Raw genomic sequence first — 24,902 nt, 5'->3', positions numbered from 1 at the left:
TGAAAATCAACAAAAACCTCAAAGACAGTTTTATTTTCATAGACACTGTTTCAGCAGCTTCATGCTTTTAAGAAAGGCTATGTACTTTAATTTGAGGAAGTAACCATGGCTAAGAAAGAAATCCTCATCTGGAACTACCCTAAACCCAATTTGTCTTTTTTTTTTTAAAAAGAAAGAAAAAAGAGAGAGACACACAAAAGTAAAGTCATTACACATGTCAAAAGATGTCAGATGATTAGGTCTGGAGATTCTCAATTTGTGGCATGTTACAAGAAACATGGTGTAATTATTATTGCAGTCTCCAAGGAAATACATTAATTCTGTACCAGTGCAGTAGTAATGAGCAAGTGAAGTAATGTCTTCTGCAACCATTTTCCGATGTTGTACACATACATTTATAATGTAATATCTCTTTATAAAAGAAAAGTTCTAAGAGAGAATGAGGCAAACATTTGGGACTATTTTGAGATTTAACTTTTTAAAATATTTAATAGGCTTCCCACTGATTCATCAGTATATAATGCAGTGGTACTCAGGTTAAAATAACCAGATTCAGTGAGTCACAACAGATTTATTAAAAGTTAAAAAAAATAATATAAAATTATACTTAGTTTATGCTAGAGTGCAAGTTTAAAGGCAGGAAGATGTTTGAATCAGCAGAGCAATGGCTGATGAACATTTCATACATCCATTAGATATATACCAACATATAACACTAAAATAAAGTTCTTTTACTGCTAATGAACATCATTTGTATTCATCCTTGTGCAGTGATCTAGTACATATCAAACCACTCACTTTTTCTTGAAACACGGCTTTTAAAAGTATGATTCCTGTAATTTTATTTCCATTCCTTTCTAAGACTATCTGTAAAGACATTTGGCATCTCATCAGCCAAATAGCTGATGGAGAAAGGTCTTCCTATGTGCTCTGTCAAGGGAATTGCAAGTTTAGGTGGGGTTTTAATAGACATCAAGGATTTACTGACATGCCATAGATTGCATGCCTCCATTCTACCTATTATTTGTGCCTCTCTCTTTTAATGGAAGTGAAAACAATTACAGTGCAGAAAAGATATAGCTTTTCTTTATGTGTATCTTACCAAACTCTATGTATAGCCTGACAAAGTAAAAATGAAGTATTTACACATCAGAGATAGTAGTTAAAGCAGCATTTTAAATCTATTGCTGAACAGATAAAAAAGTTTACCAGCTCAAGGAAACTTCAGTATGCTAATGGCAGTTTTATTAAATCATAAAATATATCTGTATATGAGCACTGCTTTTCTTATAAATACGGTCCTGTGAACCAAAAAATTTACATATTTCAGCAAGGCATGTGAAATGCAAAGGATACCATAAGTAAGCTTCACTAGAACTGGCATCCAAATTGCAAGAGTTTCAGAAATATCAACATAGCTATTTCAGAAAGTCAGCATATTTATAGCCTCACTAACAGGTACTGCATATGAAACAGCAAACAAGGAGGTAGCAAAGATATTTCTCACACAGCCATAAAATAGATTCCCTATGTAAAGCACGAAGGATTCTTTCTCCAAGAATCGGCAGCACAGACAATACTGAAGAGGTTTAGTCACGATACTGGGAAGTCTGATAAATCAGCTTCAACTTCATGGTGTTACAGTGGTCAATTATATACGCTTTCTTATCGATTACATAGTACGTTTTAAATTCTTTATCTAGTCACTTACAAATACAGACATTGTCCCATCTGGAGAGAACAACAATGTTAATGGTCATTATATACATGCAGAGACACTTTAATCACTCTACTTACATCAAGGATGCTAGGGTTACACTCCGGGCAGGGGTAGGGTGGAGGAAAAGGTGAGGGGTCCTTACAGATAGGTGGCAGGTGAGACAGAAATTCTAAAAGCAAATGTGCTGTTCTCATTGGAGTTAGAATCACTAAGAGGACATATGGCTTCCTGAGCCATCGGCTGTTTACACTAGTCATTGTCCTTGAGGCTCAGGTATGCTCGTTAGCCATTTAAATGAGTTTCGACCTACAACTTGTTAGCTGAAAACAACCTCAAGCCTTACACGTAAAAGACTTTCCAAAATGTAATTATATACAAGAGGCATGGAGAGTTTTCCCATGGTAGCTGTAGATGAAGCCATGTCAAGGATGAAATCATTCTTTTGCCTGAGAGACATTTTTAAAACTCTGTATCTGATTGGCTAAACATTGGGGGACAACTTTACAAAGAATTAGTTGTACACTTGGTGGGGGTCACTTTTCTGTGCTCCCAGCAAGCTGGCAAGTTTCTAAGGGGGGTTGAAAATTAGACCTGTCAGGAAGGTGTCTAATGTTCAGGCATGCACAAGCGTCATGGGCATGGTAACAAGGGTAGCTGCCTCCTAAACACCCTCCTGTGGCCAGCGGTCACTCTGCAGCAACCTGTCTCTGCTCTTTTTCAGGGCCCCTTTAGAAGGCTCTGGCCTCCAGAGCCAAACCCAGTCACGGTTTCCTACAGGAACTTCCTGTTCACTGGGCTCTGGCCTCCAATTTCCTCTGATGTCAGGGTTTTTTGTACAGAAGCCTTTCTCAGTCCCTGCAGTCTTGGGCATGCATCTGTCTTCCCTTCCCTTCACTGACCCTCCCGCCAGCCCTTTATAGCCATGTGCCCCCTCTCATCCCAGATTGGCCGAGGTGGAAGCACCTGCTCTGGTAGGTGGATCTACTCTAATCACAGGGGCCACCCACCTTGTGATAGGCACAGTGGAGAGATAGGGGCTTCAGTATACCAGCTTCGTTCTAAAATCTCTAACTTGCCCTTACATGTCATTCCAGGTACTAGTGGTTTCTCCTGATTCATCCTCCCTGAGGACCTTTGGACTGGCTGACAGGTTCTAGAGCCCTGTGTAGAGGTACAGAAATAAACTCTACCCTGGCAACCAGGCCAGGTGGTTCTCAAAAGTTCTGGCTCTGGAACATAAAAGACTGAGAGTCTCCCTACAGCAGAGATTATGTCTAGAAGATGAAACAAATTTCAAGTTAGTGCAACTGAATTAGTTTAACATAAACAAAACATCCCCCGCAACATCCATCTAGACATATAATTCAACACCCTTTGTCTCGTCTTAGTTTGTAAGCTCTTTGGGGCACAACCTTTTTGTTCTGAGTTTGTACAGCATTTAGCACTACGGGTTCTTGGTCTGATTGGGGCTAGGTGCTACAGTACTATAAATACTAATGTTAGCTGGTCATGACGTAACTCCTTCTTAGGCTATAACACAGCCAGCTAACATCTGGGTGCTTGGAGAGGAAGTGGGAGGTTCCAATTGTGATTAACTTGGTTGACGTAACTAAATTAATCCCCACCTCCCAATGATGCCAGTGCTTTCTCTGGTGGGGTGGGCCTCATACTGCATCTTCTTCTTGCCTGCCATTTGCCATAGATAAAGTATTTCCATTTGTTCTTGATTCCCCAAACCCTGTCTGCAGTCACCTTGCAGCTCCCCACCCCAAGATGCAAGGGACACCTTAGCGTTCCCCACTTTAACTGTGGCTTCATTGGAATTAGAATGGACTAGCCAAGCTACCCATGGAGACCTTCCCTAATCTACACCTCCCAGCTTGCACTTGCCCTAGTCATGCCACTATTTTGTGTGATCTAAATCCTCCTAAATTGGCCCCGTGCAAATCAGCAATGTGTGAATAACCACCCTTTCACTACCCTCTTCAGTCACATGTGCACACCAGGTGCCCCCACCCATGCCCTTTGAAAATTCCATACATACCCATCTGCTTGCTCCCTAGATGTGTGTGCTCACTAAGATTTATAGTCATGCAAGCTTTTTAAAAGCAGGCTCTGAATGTAGAGGGGAAAAAGGTACTTGGCAACAGGAAAGGTGGCAGCATGCAAAAACGCAAGATATTTCAGTATCCCCATTAATTTCACCAAGACTCGAAGGCAGTCAAGTAAGTGCACTCAGCCTCATGTATCATCAGATAATGTTTTTCCACAGTTCAAAAATTTAAAATATATCCTCTTCTCCCTCCATCCCCCAAACCACGAATAGCCTTGAGGGACACTCAAGATAGCTGGATGGCACAGGGGATTGGAAAGGAGACACAAAGGCTTTGATCTGTAAATCATTGGCTCAAATGCAGCTCAAGCCAGTATTAAATGAAAGTCACTACCCTCGGATGACTGTTCAATGGCTCTGTGAAACGAGCTGATGCTGTCAGGTATCTACATCACAAAAACTACCACCACCCTTGTGGACAGTCTCTGCAAAGTCCTGAATGGCCATGGAAACTAAAATACCCTCTCGCCCCAGAATATTCCCACTAGCAATGCAGATGAGGGATATTAGCAGGGCAGTTTATGGAAGCTTGCATTTTTAACTGCCCATGTTATAGCTGTTCCGTGGATAAATAGAGGACTTCAGTCTCCCAGGCCTGTCAATCTGTCATCTTTCCCACACAGAGAGAACAGGCATTGCCTTATAAAAGAAAAATAAACTGCAGATTGAAACTCATCATAATTCAGGATTTATTTTTCTATAAAAGAGTAAAAAGCAGACTCCATATTTGGAACCTGATTTCACTTCAGAAGTCATGAAGAAAGACTATAAAGTAAAACTCAGAAAGTTTGTTCTTAAGAGACAGGAAAAAGAAACATTTAGGTGTCTGTGTGGGATATGATGGTTGATGCAAGGTAAGTACTCTGATACAAGAAACAATGGTATGATTCAGAGCTGGGGGGCAGAGCACTCTGTGCCATCCGTCACATGCTCACTTCAAGACACACTAGACCTTTGAACACAGTGGGATTAGGAGATCACAAACCACTTTGGAATCTGTGCACACTGCCAGGCACTCTACATCCTTTATATCAACAGCAGTAAAAACCTTGCATGGGCTAAAATGAAACAAGTAAATGAGACGATCTGGAATTTATGACTGGATAGATAATCTTGTTTTTCTTGGGGGGTATGTTTACACTGCAGTTAAACACCTGTGGGTGGCCAGAATCAGCTGACGGGGCTCACAGGGCTCAGGCTGCGGGGCTATAAAATTGTGGTATAGATATTCTGGCAGCAGCTAGAGTCCAGGCTCTGGGACCCTCCCTGCTCACTTGGTTCTGCCTCAGCCACAGGTGATAATGTCTTAAGATCCCTTCGAGCCCTACATTTCTAGCATTCTCTGGCTAAAGGTCTGAGACCTGACCAGCCACTCCTGGAGTGGACCATGGAGGGAGAAACAGGAAACCGACATATGGACCTAGTAAGGGAGACATTGATTTTAATAGTGACTACTCAGGATAGTAAGTACTATGACTTAAGTGTTTGCAGGATTGGCCCTAACTGATTATATAAAGGGAACCAGTGAAAATGACTAAACAGAGTGCTGTAACACACACAAAATAAGCAGGCAGAAAAATAGATCTCTTTAATCTTTCTATTACAGTAATCTTGTGTTAATTGTGACAACAGAAGGTGAAAATTCAGACAGAAGTGTGGTTTTTAAGTTGACTATATTCCCTTTTGAACAGAATATTTAGTTCCAGAGGGGTAGCCATGTTAGTCTGTATACAGCAAAAACAACGAGAGTTCTGTGGCACTTTAAAGACTAACAAATTTAATATTTGCAAGCATAAGCTTTCGAGAGACTTCAGCTCTCTTCTTCAGATGCAGTAATACAGAAAATAGCTAACACAGAGGCATCTTATCGATATCCAGGTGCATTGAGAACAATGGGGGAGGTGGAGTCCGGTACTTAAGATCTAATGACGACCATTGAGTAGGGGGTGAGATGGGTGAGCAAAGTAATTTACCTTCGGTAGTGAGATAGCCACTCCAAGTCACCCTCACTAAACCATCCAAGCCAGGGCTTTGTCAAGCCAGGCATTAAAAATATCTAAAGATGGAGATTCCACCATCTCCCTAGGTAACCCATTCCAGTGCTACACCACCCTCCTCGTAAACAAGTTTTTCTTAATATCCAACCTAGACCTCCCTCCTACAACTTGAGACTATTGCTCCTTGTTCTGTTCATCTACCATCACAGAGAACAGCTTAGTTCCATCCTCCCCAGAACCTCCTTTCAGGTAGTTGAAGCCTGCTATCAAATCCCCCCCTCATTCTTCTCTTCTGCAGACTAAATAAACCAGTTCCCTCAGCATCTCCTCAGAAGTCATGTGCTCCAGCCCCCTAATAATTTTTGTTGCCCTCTGCTTCACTCTCTCCAATTTGTTCATATCCTTCCTGTAGTGGGGGGCTCAAAACTGGACATAATACTCTAACTATGGCCTCACAAGTGCCAATTAGAGGGGAATAATCACTTCCCGCGATCTGCTGGCAATGCTTCTCCTAATGCAGCCAATATGCTATTGCCTTCTTGGCAATAAGGGCACAGTGACTCATTTCCAGCTTTTTGTCCACTGTTACCCCCAGGTCTTTTTCTGCAGAAGTGGTGCCTAGCCAGTCGGTCCCCCGTCTGTAGCTGTGCATGGGATTCTTCCATCCTAAGTGCAGGACTCTGCACTTGTCCTTGTTGAACCTCATCAGATTTCTTTTGACCCCGTTCTCCAATTTATCTAGGTCACTCTGTATCCTATCCCTACCTTGCAGGGTATCTACCACTCCGCCTAGCTTAGTGTCATCTGCAAACTTGCTGTTCAATCCTAGTGTCTATATCTGCATCTTTTGCTCTATCCCAATGGTTCTCAAACTGGGGGTCATGATGCCCAGTACTGGGAATCACAAGCTGCTGGTCGGGGGTGTGAGTGCCCTGACCGTGTGGCCAAGTGGCGGGGCTGTGAGTAGTCCCACCCAGGGGGCGGGGTTGCCGGAAGCAGCAGCTCTGCCCCTGTGGGGCTGTCAGCAGCCCTGACCCCTGGCTGGGCAGCAGGGGTGTGAGAGAGCCAGGCAGGTAGCAGGGCTGTCAGTAGCAGCCCCATTGCTGCCCGGTGGGGTGTGAGAGAACCTGACCCCCTCTGGGCCGGGAGGTTCTCAGCACAGCCCCAACCCCACCTGGGTCAGAAGCCCTGACCACGCCTAGCCAGGTGGCAGGTTCTTAGAAGCCTAGACCCCCCAGGTAGCCCTGACCTCAGCTGCTGGTTGGCTGCAACCAGACCAGCTACTGGTTACCGCTGCGGTATCAGTTTCTGCAGCCCAGACTGGAGAGGCTGTGAATGAGCTCTGACCTGGCTGGGCTTGGGGTTGTCAGCTCCAGCCCTGCCACCAGTGAAGCTGTGAGCCCCCACTCCCATCTTGCACACAGCCCAAGTCCCTCCAACCCAGCTCCATCCTCAACTCCTCACCAGCCCTGCTCTGCCTTCAAAGAAAGAACAGCAATAGAAGTTTGCCCAGGGTGCCATTTTTCCTAGGGCCAGCCCTGGGAGTTCTGGACTGTTAACATTAGAAGGCTTGATTTGGAGAAGTACTTTATTATTTAACAGTCAGACACAGGCGCATACTTTGTCCTGAAAATAATGACCGCTTCTGTTAAAACAGCTAAAAGCCAAAAGCATCTGGAGTCTTACATAAAACATGGTTTTACCAGCATTCTTAGCTCTGGTATCGAAAAAAATCACACTGCGGCCTTTGCTGCACAGTTTTTTTTTGCGGAATCCATGAAACCGTACAAACTGCAGCGACATCTTGGAACTAGACGTCCTGAGTATAAAAATTAAAAAAAAAGGGGGATTTTTTCCAAAAACAGAACAAAGAAAGCCAGGCTTGATGCAGATGGACGTTTCCGACAGGCTTCTGTGGAAGCCTCTCATGCTGTGTCGCTACAAATCGCCCGTATCAAAACGACACATGATAGCTGAGGAGCTTATTCTGCCAGCGTGCAAAGATATTGTGTCACTTATGCTTGGCAACGATACTGCCAAAAAGCTTAATGTTCTTTCCATGTCAAATGACACTGAAAGCAGAATGTTTAATTTCATGTACAACCTTTTCGATATCCTCACATACCACATATTCTGCATTTCACAGCATGTTCAGCCCGCAACTTGATGAAACTATGACGTTACTAACTGCACACAACTGGTCACCTTCGTATGGAATATTAATGCTGGGGATGTTAAGGATGAGTTCTTATTCTGTGGTTCTTTCACGTTGTTTACAACAGCACAGGCCATTTTCAGTAAGGCGAATGTCTTTTTTGAAAGCAGTGGCATTGAGTGGAAAAAAGTCTGTGGTATCTGTACCAATGGTGCTCCAGCTATAATGGGTGCACGGTCTGGCTTTCAGCAGAAGGTAAAGTGTGTGTCACCTGATGCGATTGTCACTCATTGTGGAATCCATCGTCAAGTCCTAGCTGCAAAGACATTGCCAGTGTACCTGAATGCTGTGATGGATGTTGTTATACAAGTAGTAAACTACATTAAAGTGCATGCTCTGAAGAGTTGTCTCTTTCGAGAGCTCTGGAACGAAATGGGTGGTAAATACGAATTTCTGCTTTTCCACACTCAAGTCCGATGGCTTTCTAGAGGACATGCATTAAAGCATGTTTTTATACTTCATGAAGAGATGGCAGAGTTTTTCCTGAGAAAGGACAAAAGAGCTGAACAAAACGTTCAGTGACAAGAAATGGTTTCTCTGCTTGGCATATCTGGTTATCTTTGATAGGCTTAATGACCTCAATCTGTCACTTCAGGGAAAACGTTCACCATTAATACACCTTACTAATAAAATCAGAGCTTTCCAAATGAAGTTGGATTGGTGGTGCAGGAAGTTGAACAGATAGGACACGTTTTTGACACTTTCCTTGTTCAGCAAGGAGGAGGAAGTCAACACTGATAGCTCTCTCAAGTCAGCTATCGGTGAACATCTGAGAGCCCTTCACAAAGAGCTCTCACACTACTTCCCAGCACTACCAGAAGCGCTTCATTCCTTGGTAAAGAACCCTCTCAGTGTGACAGCAGAGCAGTTACCTACTGAGAATATTCATGCACAGGAACAGTTTATCAACATGATCAACGATGATGAAGTGACAGCAAAATTCACACAGCTGCCTCCAAACCAGTTCTGGTGCTCTGTTGCAAGTGAATACCCACTGGTGTCTGAAACGGCCCTGAGAGTCCTTCTGCTGTTTCCCACTACCTACGAATGCGAGAGTAGATTCTCCAGCCTTCTCACAATGAAGACAAAATCTCGAAACCGGCTTCATGTGAAGGATGACATCAGATGCGCCCTTTCTAAAACAATGCCAAGAATAAAACTGTGTGTGTCAAACAAACAGCATCATCCATCTCACTGATTTGGCTGCTTCAGGTGATTAATTGCTGTCAAGTATTAAAATAAAATTTTACTTAAAAAATAACTTATGCTTATAACAATAATTCAATAAAAATGTGTTAATTTAAAAGCAGAGAGAAAAGGTAAATTCATTTTAAGCAATAGCGTCCAAATTTGGCATTGTACATGGTGTTAAATATAAAAAATAGTTTTTAATTTCTCAGGGGGGGTCACACTCAGGCTTGCTCTGTGAAAGTTTAAGAACCACTGCTCTATCCAGTGTTGCTGTTTATATTATCCAACCGACAATGGTCCAATGTTGTTTCCTAGATTGCTATTTATAATAAGAATAAAGAATTAATCGTAGCATTGAGGGGCCCAGTTAGGAATCAGGACCCCATTGTGGTAAGCACAATGAGTACATCTACACTGCAGTTGGGCAGTATGATTCCCAGCACAGGTTGACAGACTTTCACTATCTGCGATAGAAAGAACAAGCCAGCACTAGTAGTGTAGATTTTGCTGCATAGTCTGTGGCTTGGGTTAGCTACCTGACTCCAAGTCCACCTGACCTTCTGGGTCCAAGCCTCGGTGGCTAACCCACAGCATTACCTGGACCACAACATCCGCACTGGTATTTTTAAGAGCATTTGCTCGAGCAGAGGTTTATATCTGTAAACCCATGCCAGGAATCATACCCTCCAGCTGCAGCTGAGACATATGCAGTATGTTCCTGCCCTGAAGAGCTTACACTCTATGTGTAGGAGAACAGAACAGAATGGACACAAACAGACAAGGGGAGTCAGTTATCAGTCATACAGCAAGTGAAAACCACTCTGTCACGTACCAGCCGAGACTGTAAACAAGTTTCACCTTTGTAATGCAGCTGAAGCACACCAGGGTAGGGAACTAGAGGCCTGTGGTTCACTGGAGGTGGGTGACATCTGAAAGTAGATAGGTAAAACTACAGCAGTGTGAAGGTGTGCTCAGAACTAGTTTACAGCAGCAGGTAAAGATGATAATGTTACACTGTCTATTATAAAATAGGTTAGAGGATGTCTACTCTGCCTACTAAAAGCAGCCTCCACCACTATGGTTGCTCTTGAACAAGGGTCTTTCACTCTGCAGCCTGTACCCACGTCTACCATTGTTGATTTAAAATAGATAATGCTTTAAGAGTAGTTTTCAGTATCAGATGGTGATAACTCTTGACTAATAGAAAAACTCTTTGAACAAGCATCTTACTACAGTAAGGAAAAAAATATCCAGAGTTCTTGAAACACTTAGTAAAACCCAGCACTGTTCTCTTAGGCTTAATCCTGCTTCTACTGAAGTCAAAAGAAGTTCTGAAGCCAATGGGGATATATTTTTAGACCTAGAGTATAAAATAGTGACTGGTAAAATGTTTTTCCTAATAAAAACCTAAAATTCCCTCTCTGCAAAGACAATAGATTTAAAAGCAAATTTCCCAAGGAATTGACCACTGATTCCATTCTACAGGGATTTCACTTTTCAACACTCTCCACTTGATTCTGGCTCTGCTAAGGTCAACTTTATTACTCATTCTTGAATCGTTTTGACTTTCCCTATGCTATTTTCACCTTTATTGCTGAAATTTGTGTCAGGTTACCCTCTAAAACAGTGTTTCTCAACATTTTAAGTAGCAAGTACCCTCTAACTTATTAAAATTTTAATAAGTACCCCAACACTCAATTTTCCACTCTGGGAGCTGGGACAGGGCGGGAAGTGGGCAGCTGCCGCATACCCCTTGCCTGTGTCCCGTGTACGCTGAGGGGCACCCACATCAAAGGCTGAGAAACTATGCTCTAAAACATGGGAGATCTAGCAGTGGGAGCAGGACAGGGACATTCCAGATAAAAGACAACATACCTGAATTTTAGAAAATGTAAGTTTTAAATTTAGAATTAAAAAACAAATGGTTGTATTTTTAAACATGGCTCCAATATGCTGATGTATTACAATTCAGAGTGAGTCCCTTGCAACCCAGCAAATACAAAGGCGGCATAATAATTTAACTGCCAATAATCTTATAGGGTAGAAGATCATTTATTCTGGATAAGTCACACACACACACTCTTTTTGGATTATTTGGGACCTTTTTCAATTTAGTAAAGTATTTTTAAAAGTGTAATTGAGGAAAATATTTTAGGCCTGCAAAGACAGAACAGAAAAGGGGAAACCTCGATCTTTATGGCTGATATATGAAAGCAATACTGTAACCTTGCAGTAAAAACATGTAGTGTTCAAGCAGTAATATTCTGAAGGCAACCAGAAAAATCCTTGTTGGACCCAAGAGACAAAGTCCTCATGAGTTTCTAAAATTTATTGGTTAAGACTTTCCTGGAGAGGAAGAGAAGTTTAGCAGTATCTTAGAAAAGACTGTTCTAATAAGGATTATCTGAAGTGACATTAGCAATCGCTATATAGGAAACCAGTAATTAGTTGTGAATCTGCTGAGTATATTAATATGTGACATGAGTTAATTTCCCTCAGGGTTAAAATCTGCCTGGAATGATAGACAAGATGGCACCCTGGAACAATTATTTGTTTAAAAAACTCTTTTCGAACTTTCAAAATGACAGTTTTTATAAGAGGAAAAAGAAGAAATAGGTAAACATACTCTATTTTCCCCATGTTGGAAAGGTAGGACATACCAGCTTCAGTGTTAGAATCCACTTAGCAGAACCAGAGAGAGATGGGGGCACTAACTTAAAGAGGGTTGGCGCTTTGTATCCATCCCTTATTGCAAGATAGTGGACGGAAGATGAATTCAAACTTGGACCATGGTGAGACTGCCCCATGAGAACCCTCCTTTGTTACAAAGGCCAGAAGAACTGCTACAGGACACAAGTTTACGGACATGGGCTCCAATTTTGCTTCCATTTGCAGTCGACGGAGTTGCACTGGTAAAATGGAGAGCATTGTAGCCTTTGTCGTTAATCATGTCCTCATCCCTGGAGTATGGACTGGTGGCAGAGTTCAATTTTCATTCCCTGCTATCATTACTTTCACATATTTTATGTCTGAATCATACTGGCTCCTTGAGCCTCTTTTTATTTAAATCATGGCCACCCCCTGCTTAACAGAGAGAACCTTTAAATAGACAAAATGTGCTAGAGGAATGGATAATGCTTTTTATATTGTTGCTGACTCCAGCTTCTTTGTGCTCAGGGTTGTTTTCTTTAGATAATTTTATATTCAGGGAGGCTCCGCAACTATCCTCAGATGCATCAATTTCCAATTAACCAGGAAGAGGTGGAAACATGAATGAATTTGGATCTTATAAAAGAGGTTTTGAATCCATCAGTGTAACTAACAATTATTTTACGGAGAGTAATTGCTCTCTTCCAATCTAAGTCTAGATTTTTTTCATTTCAGTAATAGGTTTTTAAGTGATCTATATTGGACATTTATGCCTCTATAAGCCAAACAAAGTCACTACCAATCCCAACATGCATGTTAAATGCAACCGAGTCCTGTGTTACTTTTGATTCATAAGTTAGATTTTCCCTTTAAGGTTTACATTAAATGGTCTTTTTGAAGAAGAGTTCAGCAAAGTGTGGAGTTAAAGACCTAATAGTAATCTCAAGAATGTGGTTTGCATTAAAGGAAAAAGGACTGACTTCTCAGTTGATTGTACAGCTAAATAATTAATTTGTCTCCCGTTGCTCCTTAAACTGATCACTGGACATAGCAGCATTGTGAAAGGTCTTGAGGCTAGGGACAACTTCAATGTCATTACTCTCCCTAGCTAAAGCACACCTTTCAAATGAAATTTCAGACTTTTTTCTTCATAATGGGGCCAGGTTGTGACACACACAAAAGCATTTCAGAGCTCTATTTTGTCTAAGATGATCTTGTGGTCATTTAGACTTTATACTAAACAGTTGTGAGAAATATCAAAGTGTTGCGTGTGTCAGATTGACCAGTGCTCAAACAGTCAACATTCTGAATGTTCTGGAAAGGGGGCAACCATGTACTTCATTCCCTCATTGTGTAAAATAGATAGAATCACTCCAAACGGTAAGGGTAAAATCCTGGCTCCACTGATGTCAATAGCAACCCCGTCTCCTCCACTGATTTCCATGGAGCCATGATTTAAGCCTGCTCTTCCCAATCTCTCACAGTACCATACTCTAGAATTCTCAGCTTGACGCATGGGATTTTACCTTCATAACTATAATATCTACCTTCTGTAGAACACTTTTCATCAGCAGATTTCAAAGTGCATCTTTAATGGCTTTATCCTCACAACACTCCCGCTCCCGCCCTCTCCCCCCGCTGTGAAGTAGAGAAGTGCTATTATCTCCATTTTACAGATGGGAACTGGGGCAGATAGAGGCTACATGACTTACCCAAGGTCACTCAGGAAGTTTTTAGCAGAGCAGGGAATTGAATGGGGGTCTCCCAAGTCCTATGCTGGTGCCCTAATCAGTAGGCCATCCTTCCTCCCTATAATTAGATAACTAATTGTCAGTAGGAGTTGCACAATGAGAGGTCAAATTAATATTATGACCCATCTATTGGGTCACAGCCATGTTTCAGCCCTGTCTTTAGTGAAGTTGTACCTGCTTACACAAGTGATAAGTATAGCAGGAGTAGAAAATCTTCTTGGAATGCTAGCTGTCTGAACCACATAATTCTAGGGCTTAGAGTTCGATGAATAGTGCAAAATGATTTCTGAGCATATTGATTTGCTTTTCAATGCTTTCACTCCTTCCACGTTCATTTTTGAGTTCACTTTCTGCAAACAATTCTTCACATTCTTTGGCAAGAATTGTAAGTTTGCATATGCAGGTACTTGCACCAGAAATACATGCACACTCAAGAAACAGTAACAATGCCATGTGACTTCCCTGACCAGTCACAGCTAACCAACAGCTCAAACTGTTTCTAATACCAAAAATATTCAAAGAAAACTTTTGTAATCAATCCATAGAATTTAAATATGCACAAAAATGCTTGAATAATTTTGAATAAATAAAAGCTATCACAATTTGCATATTGATATTCTGTAAGCAGAGAAAACGGCTACCTTTATAGAATAAATTATTATTAAATATTTACTCAGTTGAGAGATGAAAAGTCAATGGATAGGATTTTCAAAGCACTCAGTATTGGCTTAACTCTGTGCCCATTGAAGTCAATGATATAAGAAAGAGTGGAATCAGCACTGAGCGCACTTGAAAATACTACTCCGTAAGGCAAACAAACACACGTGTCATTTTGAGATATACCAACAAAGGTAAGAATCACAAAGGTGGATAGTGGATGACAGGAGGAGAATGGGAATCAGAACTCTAATTTTATTCCTGGATCTGCCACTGACCTTTTGTGGCCGTGGCCTTTCTCTGTGCCAATGTTTACCAAACTGTTGTGGAGTTTAACTAATTCACATGTTTGAGGTGCTTTGGAATCCTCCATTGAAAGATAGGAGAGAAGTGCAAAGTAAGTAGACCCGAGGACCTTTTGGTGCCAACTGACAGGGCCCAGAGGTACATAAAAATTACAGGGATCCTCTGGGTCTGATGATATCTACCTACAGTTTTACTGAAGAGTATCATGTAAAGTCTCTAGTGAAAGACTGTCACAGTGATCCTCAATCATTATGAAATGTATGCATGGATGATATGTAAGGAGTTTTGTATAGATACTGAAAATTATGTTCTCTATGTCTGAGAGTTGGCGCTGGCCACCAAAAGGTGTTAAACAAGGTTCTTTCAGGCAAGAGACTTTTTATCTGGCTCTGGCTTAATGTAAAATGAGTACCGTATAGTCCACAAAGGAAACCCCTTTAAAGTCTGAGCCAAATGCTAATGGAGGAATTGTGAAATCTTCCAGAGAGGGAGTTTACAGGAAGATAAACCAGCAGGAGGTAGTCCTGTTTACAAATGAAGACAATGGATTTTTGTACTATAACTGTAGGAACAGAGCTACATTCTGCACTCTTTACCATGAGGACAAGCTGAGAGCACAGCTTATTTCATAAAAAAGGATCACATCCTGAAAAATGCTGGTGAGCAACACTAGGTTCTAGAATGCATGTTATGATTTTGTATGTAAAACCTTTGTTTCCAATACTTCCATCAACCAGCTATTACTTGAATCTCTATTTTGTTAGTTAGATAAACTTCTTGTTTTTATGATAAACATGTATAAATGCTGTATGTGTTGAGCAGAGTGGTGATCCTGAGGTGAAACTGATAAGCTGGTGTGTACTAGTCCTTTGGGAGAAACAGATCTGTGAATTCTATGAGTGCTCAGTGGAACAGTGCCTGACCACTCCAGAGAGCTGCTTGGAGGAGTCAGAGGTTGCATTGTACCTACTGTTAACTTGTAAAAAGAGAATGGGGCCTGCACAGGCTTAGAAGGTAGTGCTTGTGCTACCAAAGGCTGGTGCAGTTGTGGAACTGCTTCCTCACACTAAGCAGAGGTAGTAGTGATGTGTCTGACAAGACTGGGTACCCAGGTCAGGTATGACCCCACAATTGTATTTTATCTCCTGTTTATGAAGGTTACAGAGTTGATGGCAACATTCACCCCTTCGTCCAGAGTCTCTCTGGTGACTTTATGTAACTGTTTCAGTCAGCCACTTTCACCACATCTCCATTTATCAGCCAGACAAGATTTATCACTATGTGGAGATACAGATTTGGTAGTATTTAGTATCTTCTGTATTAAACATTTGGAAATTTCAGTTCTGTTGTATTTTCATTAACAGATGCTCCAAATCTGAATCTTTACCACTGAAAATTAACCCAAGTTTTGTCCAGAATTTGAAAAATTGAAGTAAGGAAAAGCCTTAATCTGCACACTTTATATTAATACGTTAACAGTATATTAGATCTGGCATTAGGAAAGGAGTATTGGTTTTGCTGCTTTTGGAAAGATTGTGGTTGTAACCTACTGGTTATTGGTTGTAAACTCTCCAGAGTGCCCTACATTATATATCTTACTGCATTCTTCTTAAATGTAATATTACAAAATGTTATGTAGAGACCTATTGAGCAGTGTTTTTCATTTAACACAAATACATACATTTACTTTGCTACCCACTTTTCTTCATGGATGAGTAGCCAGAACTACAGATGTGTGAAATATATGTAATTATACAAGTATAAAATTTCTTGCTTCAAGGCATTTAGAACATCCAGCCCTTTCTCTTTGTCCAGAGAACTACAACTCTTTTCCATGCTCTTCTATCCCATTTGATTACCACAATTCTCCTCTGACATCCCAGACAACCTAGTCCATCCAAAACGCAGCTGCTAACATCTATATCACCCCTTTATTTTACTCTCTCCGGTGGTTCATTAGTCTTCATGGAATCAAATTGAAATGTCTTCTGCTTGCTTAAGGCATAACTCTACCCTGCCTTTCATTTTTCTTCATTCTTATTGGCCCATGTCCCCTCCACTCCACCAGTGAGTCCAGCCTTGAAGTCATTTGTCCATTTCCCCCACAAGCCTCTGTGTACCCTTTTCACATTGCATTCTAACCAGGGAATGCCCTTCCTGAGCTTGTCCACAAAATGAGTGCCACTGGATTATGTTATACATTCGTCTGATAGATTGAAAATACCATTATCAAGTGTGTTTCCCCGTAGTTACTTACAACCTAATCAAGTCACCCCTTAACCTTTAAGCTAAATAAATTGAGCTCTTTGAGTCTATTACTAGAAGACATTATCTAATCTTTAATCATTCTCATGGCTCTTCTCTGAGTCCTCTCCAATATCAACATCCTTCTTGATTTGTGAACACCAGAACTGGACACCACATTGCCTAACAACCTCTCTACTTCTATTCGAGATTCCCTTTATTTATTCATCCAAGCATTGAATTAACCCGTTTTAACAGCGTTGTACAACTAGTCACTCATGTTCAGTTTGTAATCCACCATGAACCCCAAACCTTTTTCAGAGTCGGTAGAAAAATTGACTTCAATCAGACTAATCATGTGCACCTGATTAACTTTACCCACAAGTGTTTCCAGGACCAAACTTTCCATTTATAACCTCTTTTGGAGAAGGGATTGTAACTTAAGTCTTCTGTGAAGTACCCAGCATACTTTCAGATGCTATAAATTACTAAATACAATAACTAAAGAGTTATGCAAGAATAAGAGGTATATGGGAAGTTACATGTGTAGCTAAGGTTACTGAAAATTTGCATTAGTATATTGTATTTGAAAAATTCTAATTAAACCCTGTGTTATAATGGACAGGAACAAAAGAGTAGAATTAAAATTTGTATATGCAACCTTAAACTAGACTAATACAAGTCTCTGGACCTTGGGGCACATGTACATGCCTCAGTGCACTTGATATGGTTCTTAGGCCCTTTAAAACTCAGAGCTGTAGTTGCAGACACATGATGAGGAACAGTCAGAAAGAAGAGACCCAGGGTCAAAGAAGTCCTAGATTCTCCATAATAGCCTGGTAAGGTTATTAAGATGGAAGGGTGTCTCTCCCTTCCCAGCTGATAGAATCTGAAAAATACCTCAGATGATTAGCAGCCAGTATTTTGAGTTTATTTGTTGGGGAATTCTGGTTTGAAAATAAAGTCAACACTGGGGAAAAGGCCTTAGGCTGAGTTGAGAATTTTATTCTACCTTCACAGCCAATGAATTTACACTGAATTTTTTTTTATGAACATTTCTGGATTTTTGAAAACAATACTCTATTAATATAGTTCTTTGAATGGAATTTCTTAAGTTGGGGAGTAGTGATGGGATGGGTTAAAAGAAAAGGTTTGGGAAAAAACAAAAGCAGCTTCAGTTTCCAAAGCTTTGAAACTCTGTTGGCTTGCAAACAACTGCAAATAGCACTTATAAATTCCATAATTTAGAAGTACTTGGCTAGTCAGCACTGAAATGCCACTGAGGCTACATAAGGGAGCACCTCTCATTGGTGCCTTTCCTAACTGCTGAGGTTAGAAAGTGCATGAGAGTGAGGCTTCTTCTGTAGAAGCCTGCCTGGAAGGTGGATGGAGGAGCAGAATTTGCAGGAAGGAAGGGTTTTAGAGAATGCACCAGGAAGTCAATCTGTGTGTGCATGGTTGGAATGCTAGCTGCAGCATCTCTATAAATAGTTGCCCTAATAAAAAGCCAGTTTAATTTTTAGAAACAGGTAGTCCTCTTCTGTTATTACCCAACATGCAATACATTAAATGCACTCCAGTGCTTCTTAGGAACTGTGACATAGTGGTCAGAGGCTTGAACCAGGCTGATTAAACTCTTCTGAGAGCCACAGGGAAACACAGTTTAAACCAGATCATACTGAAAACTTTAAATAGGAATTTGTTTAAAACCTAATGAAATAGGAGATTAATGTACCCATAGCTGTGTATGCATGCCCCATGCTTCACTCATCTTCTGTGTAAGGGCAAGATTTGGATACCCTTACTCACACTGAACACCACTACCACCACAGCCCAGGGATAGTCCCATTGACCAGCATCATACAACACTGAACTCTAAATTACACAAAAAAGGAGATTGTGCATTCTTGATCTGTGATTTCTAAATGGACATAACTCAGTCGAACTAAAATCACTTTCTTCCAGACAAAGACCATGCAGTGCTCCTCTGTGAAAGCTATTTCCATGCTCTATTTCAATTCTCAGCCTTCTTGGCTGCACAAATTCTCAGAGATAGTTTCCAAGAATTTGGCTTATAATAGGAAAAGTAATTTTTCATTTTCCTGTTTAAAAATGACAGTCATTTTTTATTAAAACCTTCGTAAAAGGAAAACAAACCAAACAAAAAAAAAAACTACCTTTGGGCAGAGAATGGATATTTTCAGCCTGAACAATGAATTCTTCAAAGAATTACGAGTGAGAACAAGAGGGTTGGAATGGGAACTGTTACATAACCCCAACTGCACTCTGACATTAACCCTCCAATAACAATAGGGGATCATGTGCAAGAGCAGCAAAGTCTTCTTTAGTTTGGAGGATGGATGAATAGTCAAAGTGTCTTCATTGCTGCTCAGGTGTACAAATCCAATTGCCAACACCCACCTGCAATAGGGGGAGAAGTGTGGGGAAAGCTCTAAAGTGGGAAGATGCATGTCCATGGAGTCCATGGAGTAACAATGGAGCTGCCCAGCAACAGCTACTCCAGCCTCAAGGCTGAGCAGTCTCTGCAGTCCTTGTGTACCTGCTATGTGCAGTGGTGTGCACCACAGGCCCACTTTCATTCTTCATCTGCCTCGATTTTACTGCCAAAAAACAGTGGGAAGATGTGCAGGAAGTCCCTTCAGAGAAAACAGATTGCTGAAAAGGTGGTAATGCTCAATCAGTTGTTGTTGTTGTGTGGTCACCCATAGGCTTTCCATGGCATTAATGCATCTCAAAAAGTTTAGCTTGAGTCCAGGGTAATAATCCACTTTGAATTTTTTTTTTTTGGTCAAGGTCTCATTGAGATGCTCTTTTCAGAGTTCAAAATTAATGAAGACCTTGCCTTGAGAATATTAGATTTCATCTAGAAAGCCTTATACTGATCCAAGTTCTCTTTTCTTGAGAGTCTTCATCAAAAGGCTCTTGAAGAGCCAGATTTTCACAACAGCTCAACTCCCACTTAGGCACATAGGTGAAGTGGTCATTGGCAAATAAATTGGGGAGAGAAGAGTTGATGGGAACTACGGTGATGAATGTACTTTCGAAAATCTGGACACATACAAACCCCTTTGAATCTTCTTGGAACCCCATCCAAGTGAGATGGGTAGTTCTGTGTAAAAAAATATTTTTGCTGTTGTCAGGGGACATTTATTGCAATAGGCAATGATATTTTGTAAGTGATACCCTCAGCTGCTAAAGTGCTTTTGTTTAGGTTACCATAGTGGGGCATATCCTAGATCTTTGAGTGTTTGTGGGCTCATGAGAAAATTTCTCACTTAGCCCTCTATAACAATATTAGCACACACCTGTCACAGGCACCCTCTTTCCAGGTGGGTGTGAGCCTGCTTTTCTTTGGTCTTACAAGAAGATAGCACCCACCTCTTACAGGCACCTCCCTCCATTGATGGGTCTCAGAAGGTCACTCCAGCTGAGTCAGACACACTGTTCCTCCTCCCCCCCTTCCAGAGCATTATAGGCTCTAGTTCTTTTCACTGTCCTAGTATGGGGCCACAACACTAAGGCTCCCTTCTTGGAGGCATTGCCTTCTTCAACAGTGGCCTAACTCAGTACCCTCAATTGGCTTGTCCTTCTGGCAGGCCTCCCTGGTCTCGGTCTACAACCAGACCAGCAGGACCTATCACAGTACATTTGCCTGGTCTCACTAAATTCTAGACAATCCCTTGACCTCAGCCTACCCACACTAACCTGTCCATGTTATCAGTGCTCTTCAACAACTTTCTTTACACTGATTTCTGCCTGCAGCAAGCTAACCACAGTCTCTTCCAAACACCAAGTCCTTTTTCTTCAAACTTCAGACAGTAACTAACTACTCTGCCTGGGCCCAAGGCTTCCTCTTATATGGCCCTTCTAGCCCTTGATTGGGTGCTCCTGCAGCCCCTCTGATTGGCTGCTCTCCTGCAGCCACTCTAGGCTGCCTGGAGGACTTCTCTTCTGCTCTGTTCTGGAGCACAGTGAGGCAGGGCCATGAGGCTTCCAGTAGAGGAGCTCCGGAGCTAGTCCACCCTGTCACACCTTCACTGGGCATCATAGAACAAAATTTATTGACAATCTGCATCAGCTTCTTTCAGTGAAGACATCCTCTAGCAGAAAATATTTCTGGAAGGGGATTGCAGCAGTACAATTTTTCTACAATCTCTCCTCCTCCCCCCCCCTTGTGGGGGATGTTCAGATTCATCCTATTTCTATTGTAGCTTCCATTTGTAGGAAGCTCATGGCAGAGATTAAAACTATCCTCTCTGTCAATTCCACTCCCTTCCTCTTGGGCAGGGGGAGGGGAGGAGATGACATCAGTGGAAATTCTGCCTTCCCTCAGGGCAGGTAGTTTCTCCCACAGGAATGGTGGCCCTCACCAGTGCAGAGGGGTGGAATTTGCACTTCCTTGCATCAGTAGGTGGGTATGATCTAAGCCCATCTGATTTAGGTCATAAGACAGTAGAAATAAAAAGCCTCCCAGTTAGAGAAATTTGAATGTCAACCAACTAGATATGAATCCACAGCCTGTCACTAAACAAAGACCTCCTGCTGTACACACTGTCAATGACCAAAAAAGTCAATGATAAACCAAGGTTCATACATATAGCAAAGTAAAGTGCTTTTTTCATAACAGGGGAAAATAGTCTCCAAGTCCTGGGATAAAAAAACTTGTCCTTTGTTAAAGGGGCTATTTTTAAAAAGTTTTCTTTAGTTTGGCTGTGTCACGGTTTCCTGAGTTAATGATTGATTTAGTGGCACCCAACAGTGCAATGGAGGGGTTTTAATGAGAAATACATAGAGGATGGGGAGATCCAGCAGAGTTCTGGAAGCATGAACCTTTTTCTAGTTTGGGGAGATTTATTTTGCACCTTAGTTGGAGACTGTAATCATCTGGGATTAAAGATGGTGGGTTCCTCAGGGCTCCCTATGCAATGCAGAATCCCCCTTCCGGAGTAAGGGGAGGGAAAGTCATCTGAGGGTTTCTCTCACTGCTGTTTTAGTTGACCTCAGGCTTACACATGGCATATCAACTCTTAGCTCAAAATATTTTTGTAAAGAAGTGCTAGATGTAATGTAATGTACTGTACTTTGCTTTTAATTCAAAGCAAAGGGCAGCAAACATTCACAGCTGTAACAATGTAAAAGCAAGAATAATGAATCAATTCCCATCACATTACTAATGATCTCAAACCTGATATATCAATGTAAGTATTTTAAAGGGTGCTTATTACACATTAAAATAATTTCTCTGTGAGCCAACATGGATTTGGCCACCACAGATACTCTGCACATACCCTGGGGAAGGACAGATCCTGTACTTCACAGTTGCTCTATTCACAGGTGATCTCTCCACTCAATTAAGAAGCAGAATTAATTCTGAAGGAAGAAGATCCAGTCATTGCTCCTTAACTTGAATAATGTTGGCTGTAATGAGAGGCCTTTGCGTGGTGGGAAAGAGAGGAAATCACAATACTCCACCATTGGGAGATGGGAAAACGAGTTTGGATAAATCACCTGTAAATATACTGTAGCTATAGCTGTTGGTATTCATATGTATACAAAAACCTGAATTGAAGATAATATTGTGATTTAATTTAAATCAATACATTCAAAATTAGGGCTAACAAAGTGTCTTGGGTTCTCCTTAATCATAGAACTGCAGGATATGTATTTGAAATCATGGCTCATTGTTCCTGTAACACCTAGAATACCAGTGCAGTTAGATCAGGAGTTAATGTGTCATGCGCACATAACTCTGTATTTCCCTGTTTCTGTCAGTTTAAACAAAGACTCAGTGTTCTCTGAAACACAGCTATTTGTATTCCATAGAAATATATTTGGATTGGTTTTCAGTCACTCCACCCAAATAAAACATTTACCTGGGCACAATAATCTGATTCCTCTACACAGTAAAAGTCTTAAAAGCTGCCACCTCCTTTTTAGACAAAAGTCTTTGTGCTGTGTTTTCTGTTGAAAGCTAATACATTAGCCCTGGTCCTGAGAAGACTTATCCAAAGACTGAGGCCTAGATTTTAAATTACAGCTATACAGGTGTAGGTTAACTGTATTCCAATTCCCTTTCACAAATCCAGGGATCAGGTAGAGCTGAAGAAATCTTGGTATTGCCTCACACAAGAATCTGTGAGAATATTTTATTTGATTTCCATTTACATGAGTTCACACCTGTGTGTGCTTTGTATTCAAATAATGAGAGGATCATCTGAAATGTTATGTTTCACCTGATTTTGCTCTGAAACCATGAGTTTTGCAGGGTTCAGAGGCAAACCTATCAACAGGCACAAATTGACTGGAAAAGGTTTTGAATCACTGCAAACCTTTTGATGAACCTGGGCTGTATTTCGAGCTTGTAACAAAACCTGCTGGTTTCCAGTGGTTTCAGGTTTTGTTGCAATCATTTCATAACATCCCTAATTATAACTTGCTGTGCCAGGAGGAAAACCCACTTCAGTAAGCAAGTTCACATTTAAAAATTGGGGGGAAATGTCATTTGACATAAATAATAAATGTTAGCATTGATGCCTTTACCTATCAAGTACTTTTAAAGGGGTTAATCCTGTGCCCATTCAAGTTAAGGGCAAAACTCCCACTGCACTCATTCAGTGGTGTAGGGTCAGGCTTTTACTGCATAGCATACATTAGGTCTGGATCTTATAAACAGCCACAATCCTGCCCTGGCAGAGTATTATGAAACATGTGGGAATCAGGATCAGGACCCAATCCAGATATAAGCCAGTAGATGGTTTATTCCTGCCAATGTAGTTAAATGAGACTTAATGGTATTACAAGCTTTATGTGTTGCCAAAGAGTGTGTATATTATACCTAATGATAAGTATCTATAACAGACTTTTTCCAAAATGTGCCTAGCTATGCATCTGGGGGTGCATTGAAATAATATCTTCCTCTCTCCAGTACAGTGTGTGTGCCTATATATATATATAAGGAGGAACTCCAGCCATAGCAAATCACAGGGAGTGTGAAGTGAGTTCTAAAGCATGCCTAGGATGATTCCCGTCTGGCCGTGCAGTGGCGAGTTTGTGATCCTTGCCTCAACCTCTTTCCCCCTTTGTTCCCCTTGCTGGGAAGGAAACAAACCGCGGTAGCCCGCGACAGCAACGTTTCCCATCTTCTCTCTCCTGTTTCCTTCTTTCTCCTGCTGAAACTGTGTGCACACACTGCCCGGGGAGAGGAGGCTGCTCCAGAAGAGAGGCCGGGCGAGCCCCCCGGCGGCTCTAGCAACAGCAGCCAGCTCCGAGGCCAGTGGCCGGCCGTGTGTCCGCGTGTCTACAGCAGGAGGCGCTGGCGGGCCCCGCTCCGGCGGCGGCGGCGTCTGGGCTCCCGGGCAGGAGTCCCACATCCCAGCGCTGGGAAGCGGAGGCTTTGACGTGCGCGCGCGGCTCCTCCCTCCCCTCTCGCAGGCAGAGCGGCAGCAAAGTAACTCTGGAGAGTTACGGGGAGCAGCCGCCGCTGCTGCCGCCGAGCGTGGAAGCGCCGGGTTAGTGCTGGTGCTGCCCTCGGGCCGCGGAGAAGGCGGCGGTGGCTACAGCTGGGTGAGGGGCTCCCTTCCCCGGCGAGCCCCGCCCGGGGCCAGCAGCACCGCCTCTCTGCCCCCAAACTTCTCCAAACTCGCCATGGAGCCGGGACCGGGAGCCGGAGCCGCCGCCTGGCTGCCGCTGCTCGCCCTGCTGGCCGGCCCCTCGCCGGCCCTGCTCGGAGCAGCCCGAGCCCAGTTCGCCGCAGGTAAGTGGCCCCGCCGCGGTTTGCCCGGGGGAAAGCCCGAGCTGGCCGCTGCAGCTCGGCGCCCGCCAGGTGAGGGGAGGTCCCGCTCCGGCCCGGGCTGCTTCCCCTCGGGGGAGCCGAGCAGCACAGCGGGAGCTGGAGCTCGGGCAAGGGGGCGCCCGGGACGGATAGTTGCCCTCAGCGTCCCGCTCCGAGCCGCGGGGTGGGGGAGGCGGCTCGCCGGGCTCCGGCGCCCTGGCGTGGGTACGGTCTCAGGGCTGCGGGGCTCGCAAGGGCGGGGCGTTC

The 24,902-nt window shown here is 42.4% G+C and overlaps 2 protein-coding genes and 1 long non-coding RNA gene across 6 annotated transcripts in view; 2 read left to right on the top strand and 1 right to left on the bottom strand.

The window, feature by feature from the left end:
- The window catches only part of LOC137152040 (vesicular inhibitory amino acid transporter-like), a 95,285-nt gene extending 86,042 nt beyond the window's left edge, over positions 1–9,243 (top strand). Inside the window, exon 4 of the mRNA XM_067546508.1 lies at positions 8,760–9,243. Coding sequence (XP_067402609.1) covers positions 8,760–9,243 — 484 coding nt within the window. The remainder of the gene's footprint in view (positions 1–8,759) is intronic.
- Positions 9,244–18,408: 9,165 nt separating this feature from the next.
- LOC137152162 (uncharacterized) lies at positions 18,409–20,691 on the bottom strand. The gene is made up of 2 exons (XR_010919457.1): positions 20,570–20,691; positions 18,409–19,973 (listed from the first exon to the last, which is right to left on the bottom strand). It is a non-coding gene; the product is annotated as an uncharacterized lncRNA (long non-coding RNA).
- A 2,767-nt stretch (positions 20,692–23,458) lies between these two features.
- Positions 23,459–24,902, top strand: part of PTPRK (protein tyrosine phosphatase receptor type K) — a 546,210-nt gene continuing 544,766 nt past the window's right edge. For all 4 annotated transcript variants that reach the window (XM_067546724.1, XM_067546722.1, XM_067546723.1 and 1 more), the window contains exon 1: positions 23,459–24,617. In XM_067546724.1, coding sequence (XP_067402825.1) covers positions 24,509–24,617 — 109 coding nt within the window. In that variant the 5' untranslated portion in view covers positions 23,459–24,508. The remainder of the gene's footprint in view (positions 24,618–24,902) is intronic.

Source organism: Emydura macquarii, unplaced genomic scaffold, assembly GCF_026122565.2.
Source record: "Emydura macquarii macquarii isolate MOO-44397 ecotype Brisbane River unplaced genomic scaffold, CSIRO-AGI_Emac_v2 contig_1146, whole genome shotgun sequence".
Classification (NCBI taxonomy): Eukaryota; Metazoa; Chordata; order Testudines; family Chelidae; genus Emydura; species Emydura macquarii.
The sequence above is the reverse complement of the archived record's forward strand: the minus strand, read 5'-3'. Positions and strand labels throughout refer to the sequence as shown.